This window comes from Photinus pyralis, unplaced genomic scaffold, assembly GCF_008802855.1.
Source record: "Photinus pyralis isolate 1611_PpyrPB1 unplaced genomic scaffold, Ppyr1.3 Ppyr1.4_LG5, whole genome shotgun sequence".
Lineage (NCBI taxonomy): Eukaryota > Metazoa > Arthropoda > Insecta > Coleoptera > Lampyridae > Photinus > Photinus pyralis.
In genome coordinates this window covers 20,135,898-20,145,585 of record NW_022170596.1, presented here as the reverse complement: position 1 = coordinate 20,145,585, position 9,688 = coordinate 20,135,898, and the positions used below count along the sequence as shown (strand labels likewise).

At 39.5% G+C, this 9,688-nt stretch overlaps 1 protein-coding gene across 1 annotated transcript in view; it reads right to left on the bottom strand.

Moving 5' to 3' along the window:
• Window positions 1-9,484, bottom strand: part of LOC116170611 (dynein heavy chain 8, axonemal-like) — an 11,252-nt gene extending 1,768 nt beyond the window's left edge. The window contains exons 1-13 of the mRNA XM_031487115.1: window positions 9,350-9,484; window positions 9,082-9,304; window positions 8,685-9,035; window positions 8,296-8,633; window positions 7,928-8,251; window positions 7,461-7,879; window positions 7,187-7,412; window positions 1,253-1,366; window positions 1,078-1,204; window positions 622-1,026; window positions 405-578; window positions 189-348; window positions 18-141 (exon numbers count right to left, since the gene is read on the bottom strand). Of these exons, the coding sequence (XP_031342975.1) occupies window positions 18-141; window positions 189-348; window positions 405-578; window positions 622-1,026; window positions 1,078-1,204; window positions 1,253-1,366; window positions 7,187-7,412; window positions 7,461-7,879; window positions 7,928-8,251; window positions 8,296-8,633; window positions 8,685-9,035; window positions 9,082-9,304; window positions 9,350-9,460 (3,096 nt within the window). The 5' untranslated portion in view covers window positions 9,461-9,484. The remainder of the gene's footprint in view (window positions 1-17; window positions 142-188; window positions 349-404; window positions 579-621; window positions 1,027-1,077; window positions 1,205-1,252; window positions 1,367-7,186; window positions 7,413-7,460; window positions 7,880-7,927; window positions 8,252-8,295; window positions 8,634-8,684; window positions 9,036-9,081; window positions 9,305-9,349) is intronic.
• Window positions 9,485-9,688: the final 204 nt, after the last annotated feature.

Genomic DNA, 9,688 nt, shown 5'->3' with positions numbered 1-9,688 from the left:
GAAATCTCTAAGATGGCGTTAACAATTTTGCCGAAATGCAACTCGATTTCGTCAAGAGTTGGATTGATAACCGCGAGGGGAATGCGTAATTGCATTCTGGTCAGCAATATTGGGGTGGGAGTTGCGTGGTCATCCATAAAGCTAATGGAACCATTGAACTGATTGAACATAGGCAGTAAGCTACGTACCTAACCGGTTTCACCCTTTGTCTTAAAAGGTCCAAGGATAATTTCGTTGCTCTCACTAGACAGTCGACGGTTTTACCATTAAAGTATTCAAAAAGATCCAGGCAATCTTTGTGAAAAAGGTGGATGTCTGACAAACTTTTGGGGTCAATCTCCTTAAAAGCTGCAATATAACGATTGTACCAAAATCGCATGGACGTTATTGAAAATCTTTAGTACCTGCATCCGATGCTAACTTTGACGTAGAAGAGGATGCATTAAGGGGCTTTGTCGTATCCAACCAGTTGTACTTCTCAGCTTGTATTTCTGGGTCTGACAGTGTATCGGCAAATTTATTAACTAGCGATATTGCAGCTTTCTCGACTGTATACAGCTTCAAGCGTATTTCCGCCACTAATTAAATGGTCTAAATTAAATTGAAAAGAAGAGATATTACCTTTTTGAATTTTATACGATAGACAGATTTGCAGCAACTCATTCGGGAATATCGGTTCTGGGGGAAGGAAAGTTAAAAACGTCTTGGCAATTTGCGCAAAAACTTCGTCAATGCGCGCCTCCTTTATATCGGTGACTTCCTTTAGAAACATCTGTACGATTTCCAAGGTTTCCGTTACGTTTTTGCAGAAGTCGGGAATTCTCATTGACGTCCATGTGATTGTTGAGAGGGCGGGCATAAAGACCACTTGCATTTTCAGTAGCTGACTTTTAAGTAGCGGAATGAACAACTTGGGCATATCTCTTCTCATGGTGTTGTTCTTTTCAACCAGTTGCTTCACCACCTCGTAGGCGTGAAGAATCTTATTTTTACAGAAGACCAATATTTGAGCCACATCCGGTACGGCTATTAAAAGGAGCGTGCTGACGTTTTCGAAAATACGATGTCATCACTTACGAAGATCCAGTTTTTGTATGTACTCAGTTTCCCGGATTGCCTCCACTATGTAAGGGTCGAAATTGACCACAAACCTTCTTGTTTTATTATTGGTGATTAGTATCGGCGCACCTAATACTCCTCTCACCTGAAAAACCATTTTGGGCGACCCATTCCATTAAAAAATAAACTGTACCTGAGGGATGTGCTTAAACCAAGCTTTGTGGTACAATTGTTCATAGTGTACAAAAACACAAGACAAAGAATTGAACATCTGAATACATTTTTGAACTTTACGATGCCTCATAACCTGAAAAAAAAAGATGTAATGGTAAAGGGAGTGTTCTAAATGAGACATATTTGAAAAAGCTGAAACATAAAGCAGTAATCAACACGAAATCAGCACCCCATAGTAAACAAAAAAGGGGCCATAAATGTTACGCTACGTGCTCCACGTTAACCGCCCATTGCCATATAAGAATCCCCAGGTGTCCCTCGACATGCACTATAACGGGAGCCCGCTAGGCCGAATTTTAGATACGTAAAAATCGCATGTACCGCTTCATATATGAATAGTATTATGTAGGTGCGTAGCAAGGACGCGTGGGTTTTTGAGTAGCCCAATTTCGTTGGTTCCGTCTGGATGGAGCCGAAATAACGTGAATAGATAAAAACAAGTATAAATTGTGCACAACTCTTGTACAGATAAAGCGCATTTTTTTACCGAAATAGCTTTTGTTTTGACATCACCAATGGATATATTCCTTGCAGATGTCTCAATCGCACTTTGTGAGTAGGTACCCTCTTCCGACAATCCGTTCTTGAGGTATAAGGGAATACTTATACCCGATCACGATAACAGGTCGAGGAGGAGGGCTATGGTTGGTAGAAATTAATTCCTTTCGTTAAGACCTTTCATTAGAGTACCATGAAGGATAAAACCACTTCCCCCACTCCTCCCCCTCCACCCCGTACTTTGACCAGATGACAGAAAGAAGGGCAGTAGTTGGTAGAAAGCGGTTCCATTCGTTGAGATCTTTAATTAGAATACAATGAGATATAAAATTAATAAGCATTATGCGGGTCACTCTGTAATTGGGCGCAAGCCTGTTGAGGGCCCAGAACAAGAGAGGGATAATAACAATAATAATAATAATAAAAAAGTATCTTGGTTTTCAGCAAAATACACATATTAAACATACGAGTATAAAACAAACACTTATCACACAATACCTACAAAGAGTACGCAGTATACTTAAAACAAAATTACACGGTAGAAATACAATCAAAGCTATTAACACTTATGCCATACCAGTGCTTACATACTCTTTTGGGATTATACGTTGGACAAATACAGATTTAGAACAAATACAGAGAAACACACGTACACTATTAACAAAACACCATATACATCACTCTCACTCCTCTACTATACGACTTTACCTTCCTCGTTCGGAAGGAGGTAGAGGACTTACAGATATAAAACTATTGCACCAAACACAAATACACAATTTACGACAATACTTTTATAACAAATCAGATACTTCAGTCTTACACAAAACAGTAACATATGCAGACAAATCTTACACACCACTTAACCTACACGAAACTAATGTACTCCCACCCGCATCCAAACTTACATACATCACAAATAACATACAGACATGGAACCAAAAGCCTTTACATGGACGATTTCCACAAGAGGTTGGCCAGGATTGTGTTGACTCTATGCAACGCACAGTTGGTTGTCTGAATGTGATGTCTTCCCGGAGACTGAGGGTTTCATGTTAGCAATACAAGACCAGGTCATTAACACACGCAACTATAAAAAACACATCCATAAAGATAAAACAGTGACAAATGATTCTTGTCGACTTTGTTCACAAACATCAGAAACAATCCAACATATAATATCGGCATGCACACGACTTGCACAAACTGAATACAAACATCGACACGATCAGGAAGCTAAAATCATACATCAAAAATTAGCACTTAAACACAATCTCATAACAGATACGACACCATACTACAAATACACGCCACAGATCATACTCGAAAACAACACACACAAATTATATTGGGACAGGACACTACTCACAGATAAAACTATCCACAATAATAGACCAGACATTACGCTTATAGATAAAACACAAAAATCCATTTGTATTATAGACATTGCCATCCCCAACACTAACAACTTAACTAAAACACATGCAGAAAAACACCGCAAATACACCGATATAGCTATCGAGCTTAAGACGCAATGGAGAATGAAATCTACTGTTATAGTTCCCATTATTCTTAGTGCTACTGGAGTTATACCAAAGACAAAACACCACAATTTACAACTATTAGGTTTAGACAAAAACACATACAAACATTTACAAAAAGCAGTCATTATCAACACATGCCATATTGTTCGTAAATTTCTAAACATAACACAACATACATACAGAAATGATCCACAACGTATACATGTAAACAACAGTACTCGCTCACAACACGGTACACAACATACTGTAATATCTCCACCTCTAACCCAAACAAGCACACAAATACAACTTACCGAACAAACAAGTACAACAAATGATACAACATATACTACAATCAGAGATTCACCTCTGAAGCAAACCACATTATCACAACCCATTAGTATTCCACCCAAACGCAAAAGCCTAAACAGCACTTTAGACTCACAACATGACACACAACATACTGTAATATTTCCAAACTTAACTCAACCAACCACACAAACACAACTTCCTGAACAAACAAACGCAATAAATACAAGTAACACAACACGCACTACAAAGACGCCCTCACCCACACGACCTAGCACAGCTGAAAAACACAATACTCTTTCTTCTCAGAAACACACCACGTTATCACAAACACAACCCACTCGTACTCAACCCAAACGCAACAACCTTAACACAGGCTCACAAAATACTGTAATGTCTCCACCAATAACCCATGCAACAACAGAAATACAACTTCAAGAACAAAGAAAAAAATACAAGTAACGCAACATGCACTACAAAGACAGGTCCATCCAATAAAGTTACACGCCCTAGCACATTTAAAAAACACAAAACTCCTTCTTCACAGAAAAGCACCACATTTTCACAACCCACTCGTATTCAACCGAAACGCAAAAACCTTAACAGAACTACAGGCTCACAACATACTAAAATATCTCCAGCAAAAACCCAAGCAACTTCACAAATACAACCTCAAGAACAAAGAAACATCATAAATACAAGTAACGCAACATGCACTACAAAGACAGGTCCACCCAATAAAGTTGCACGCCCTAGCACAATTAAAAAACACATAACTCCTTCTTCACCGAAGCACACCACGTTATCACAACCCACTCGTATTCAACCCAAACGCAGAAACCTATACAGTATACAGCACTACTAGCTCACAAAATACTGTAATATCTCCATCAATAACCCAAGCAACCTCACAAATACAACCTCAAGAGCAAAGAAACACCATAAACACAAGTAACGCAACATGTACTACAAAGACAGGTCCATCCAATAAAGTTACACGCCCTAGCACAGTTAAAAAACACAATACTCCTTCTTGTCAGAAACAACCCACTCGTATACAACCGAAACGCAAAAACCTTAACACAGGCTCACAAAATACTGCAATATCTCCACCAAAAACCCAAGCAACCTCACAAATACAACCTCAGGAACAAAGAAACACCATAAATACAAATAAAAAACACAAAACTCCTTCTTCACAGAAACACACCACGTTATCACAACCCACTCGTATTCAACCCAAACGCAAAGCCAAAGAAACACGTACACAATAAACTCCATTTAATAAAATTACAGGAATTATTATAATGATTTTTTTTGTTTTGTTTTCCTCTTTCCTGATAGCGTTGGCTATTGTGCCCATCAATAGGTATGTTGGTAAGTACGAATTACATTATCTCTAGATGTCCAATGTACGTGTGTGATTTTTTTTTTTTTTTCCCCCTACATAACTTCACCAGACACAGACACAGACACTAATCGTTACTTGATTTTAATCCGTGCGATTAGTTAACCAGGCTAGACCTGAGTTCTCACAAGAAACACCGACCATAATAATAATATGAATTACATACTATCCCTAGATTTCCAAGGTGAGTGTGTGAATATTTATTTTATTTTTTATTTTTCTTTAGAACCCTACATAACTTCACCAGACACAGACACAGACACTAATCGTTACTTGATTTTAATCCGTGCGATTAGTTAACCAGGCTAGACCTGAGCTCTCACAAGAAACACCGACCATAATAATAAAATTAATAATCAGTTTTCTTTAAAAAATTGGATTCCATTTTTATGGAACGTACGAAATTCTTAAAGAAATCGGTCGGTGTAAATTGATTGCGCGTGGAATGAATTATTTAATAATTATTATTTGAACCCTTGAAACCCTTAAGAGGTGATATAGATAAACAAGTACAAATTGTGCACAACCCTTGTGCAGGTAAAGCGCATTTTTTTTAAAACACCCCTACGAAATTTCTTCCATAAATAAGAGTTGGCACTGCACATCCTACACTAAACCAAATTTGGAAAATGGCGGTACATTTGCTTTTATTCCAAGTAGCTATGTATCAAATTTCATTTAAATCCCTCCATAGAGAAAAAAGTTGGCACTGCGCATGCACAAAACCAAATGTTGAAACTGGCGTTAAATTTGGTTTTATTCCAAGTGGCTATGTATCAAATTTTATTTAAATGCCTCCATAAATAAGAAAGTTGGCACTGCGCATGCGCAAAACCAAATTTAGAAAATAGCGCTACATTTGCTTTTATTCCAAGTGGCAATGTTTTAAATTTCTTTTAAATCCCTCCATAAATAAGAAAGTTTGGCACTGAGCATGCGCAAAACGAAATTCTGAAACTAGCGTTAAATTTTGTTTTATTACAAGTGGCTATGTATCAAATTTTTTAATTAGAATACAATGAGAGATAAAATTAGTTTTTAACGCCTCCGCCCTCAGACCCCGTCGCTCACTGATCTCGAAGGGTAGAACATGTTTACCCCCCCCCCCCTACTTTCTAAAGTTTAAATTGGCATCTGATACCAATTGGTTGTCGTATGTAAAAGTTATGCACGTTTTACTTTAAAAAACAGCATCTCAGGAAATAATTCGTGGGGAGGCCCCCTTTTAGACAGCGAAATTTGATGGCCGTCTGGCACACTTTCAAGGTATAGGCTACCTAGTGCAAAAAATTCCAGGACTTCTAGGACCATTCCCCTAGAAGTAACGGTAAAAGTGGGTCCGGACGGACGGACGGACGACCGGACAAAGCGCAAAGAATAGCCCATTTTTTTTAATTCTTAAAAAATGCGCTAAAATACACAGAACTGAAAGATTTTTAGCATATTTTGTAACGGGAGTCCGTTAATACACTTCTTTTATTCGATTTTTTATTTAATTTTTGATTTTTATTAATATTTCTTGGAGACATTTACTCGTCTAGGGGTGGGAACGACTAACCCTACCACGGAAGGCATTGCGTGTCGTAGGAGCTAGGGAACTAAACAACAGCAAGTTAGCTGCAACCCTTGCGCTACAGTTTAGAGGGCGGGGGGTCTTTATAGAATTCTGATTGGACAGGACAGTTTTTTTTTGATTGCTAGAAAAGGTTTGAGTCCAGGGATGGGTGTGACTCAAAAAATAAAAGTAGTGGGAAGTTGGTTGGTCCGTGAGAACCGTGAGGCAATTGTCATCGAATTTCAAAGGAATCTGCGTCTAACCGCGAGAAAATTGGCAACGAACCGTGAGACTGATAGTGCGAAGCGGTAAGGGAAGCGATCGCCTGTAACTCACTGTAGTATGGTTTTTATACTCATGCGAAATTCGCGTTGGACCGCGAGCGCAGTGAAGTAAACTACCTGAAATTTACCGAAGGGTGGATATCACATTTTTGTTTTAATAATTTTCGCACATAGAAGTGGGACATACTTAAGCCAACCACCTGTAAATATTTGCTACCTGCGGAAAAATTGCGTGCGCCTACAGTAGCGACGTTGAAATAGGCATTCAAAATCTGGCCAGTCTGTTTCCCCCCAGAGAACATAATATGAAAATACAAACCTTTAATTTCTCTTTAAATTTGTTCATGGGTTCTTCAATTCTTGTATACAGCTGGCGTATCCACATAATCCTACCGCTTACCGGTGGTACATTCCAAGGTAAATGCGGGTTTTGCCTTTCTTCATTATAGTGATCTCGTAATTCTTCGATTTCACTCTGAAACATTTCTATCGCTTCCAGGTATCGATCATCTAAATGTAAGCATGGCAAGTCCAGCTTCTCGAATCTGAATAACTCCCGTAATGTGACCCGTTTCGTTCACTCAAATTCTTACCTGACCAGCAAGCGGACGACGTTATCGACGTCGACCATTTTCTCCAAAGAGTTGCCCACAAACTCCTCAAGATCCCATTCAATTTTAGCCACGTTTTTCTTAAACTCAGTGTAGTCCTCATCGAACATATCTTGCCGATGATTAAGGGCGTCGTACTTTTTTGTCGACACATTTTTGTAAAACTCTGAGAATCTGCTCGCAAACTCGCCTATACCTTCGATGGTGCTGCTTTCCAAAATCGAATACTTGACCGTCACGGTAAAAACTTCCGTGATCCTCTCCAAACGTTTTTTAAATGTCTCCAGTTTGCCGAAGACGTATATTTCTGAACAGACGAACGGCTGCTCACCAGAATCTTCCATGTCTTTTTGTATGCGTTTGAAACACTGATAGTACCGTAAGTAAAGGTCTAGGCACACCTGCAAATTATCGCTCAAAACAAAGCGGATCAGAAAGTGTCCGCAAACCTTAATCTTGTCGATGACATCAGTTTTCTTTTGCACCCAAATGGTCTTGGTTCCGTTGCAGTTAATGTAATTACGACACATTATTATTATCTGATTGGATATCTTCACCAAAATAGCCGTAATACTCGATGTGTTGTTGTAATATCTTGATGTGGTGTATATCAGTCTTATAGCATTGAGTAAACCGGCCAGATGTGCCGGTATCTTGGTAGGATCGCACCTGTACAATGGCTCATAGTAAGTTTCCAGGGTGTACAGGTACTTCACATTGTCCAAGCACTCGTTGCGAGCTTCTATAACCTTGTCATCTAAAGACTTCCACGACTACAAGCTCATGAGCGTATTTCAGTTGCAATCAATCTTCTTACCTTCACGTATCTCGATCTAGCCTTTGATATCAATCGAATGTAAAACTCGCAGTTCTCAGTAGCTGTAAACTTGAGCACACTCGTAAATTTAGCCAGTTGTCTACGCCAGTATTCGATTTCCACCACAGGGCCCACGAACTCGTCCTCCCTCCGCAACTGATGAAACTGGATTACGACCCGTTCTATCAGTTTCAGCCATCCTCGGACGCTCGCCAAGGCTTTCTCCAATAGGTCGGGATTACGTACGGCCGCCGTAATCTTAGTGGGTGAGTTGATCTGCTCCGTCACTTCTGGGTTTTCGTCAAACTCTACCAACTCGTCCAGATCGATTCTAGTTTCTGAAAGATCACTGACGAAATCCATCAACTACCTACGCAAAACCGTCTTACTATCAATAAAATTGGCGAAACAAATATAATCCGCTAAAAAGTCGCTCTTCGCTTGCAGACCAATGTCGGTCTTCGTGAGATCGCCCCATTCTTTAGTTTTAGTCAGCGATGATGTTACGAATTTACTTAGGAGAGTATATAAACCGCATACGATGTTATAGTTATTCTCGCTCATATCAAACTGGGTGAAGTAGACGTCGTCCGCTATGGTTCGCATGTCCACGTCCTTTGCGTTATTATTCCTGTAAACTATCACGGCTTTACCGGTTAACGGCACGGTCAGACCATTTGTGATGTAGCAACGTCGAGTCGTCGAATCCGCTGGGATTACAGGATTATGGCGACCAGTTGCTAGAAGAAAGTGTCAAAATTGCTGTTCGATTGCCGATATGTTTACATATCTCGTAAGCGGGTCCAATTTGGCTAACAAAAATGACAGCGCAAGCGCCGTTCGCCTTACAAAAACTTTCGAGCAGCTTCACATGGGCAATATCGTCGCCTACTGCATCTATTATCTCATTAACGTCTACTTCCCAATACGTACTAACCATATCGCAGACATGACGATGAGTCGACTGAAGGGTTAAGATACGATCGGAACGTTCATCCCTAGCTTTAGCCTATAAAGTCCCTTTTAGATTTATGGAGCAAAGCAAAGTACATACCAATTTTTCCTTAAGGTTTTCTGCTTTAGTTATGCGTTTCTTTTTCGTGACCGCGTGTGATGAGTCCACGTGTACATCTTTGCTTTGAATATCGCTCTTTTCGTCAGCCATTTTGGATAACTTTAATCAAACCGATTTTTTGATGTACGGTTGACTTGAAATGTAATGACTTTTATCACTAGGGAAACACAAACAACATTCAATGAAGGCCTTCTACAAAATTGGGAATGGAATATCAGAATACGTTAATGGATGCTATGCCATTCTACCTGCATCGGTACCTTAGAGATCGGGCATACCATACCATTTAACGCTTTGTAGCTCAGTGGTAGAGCGTTG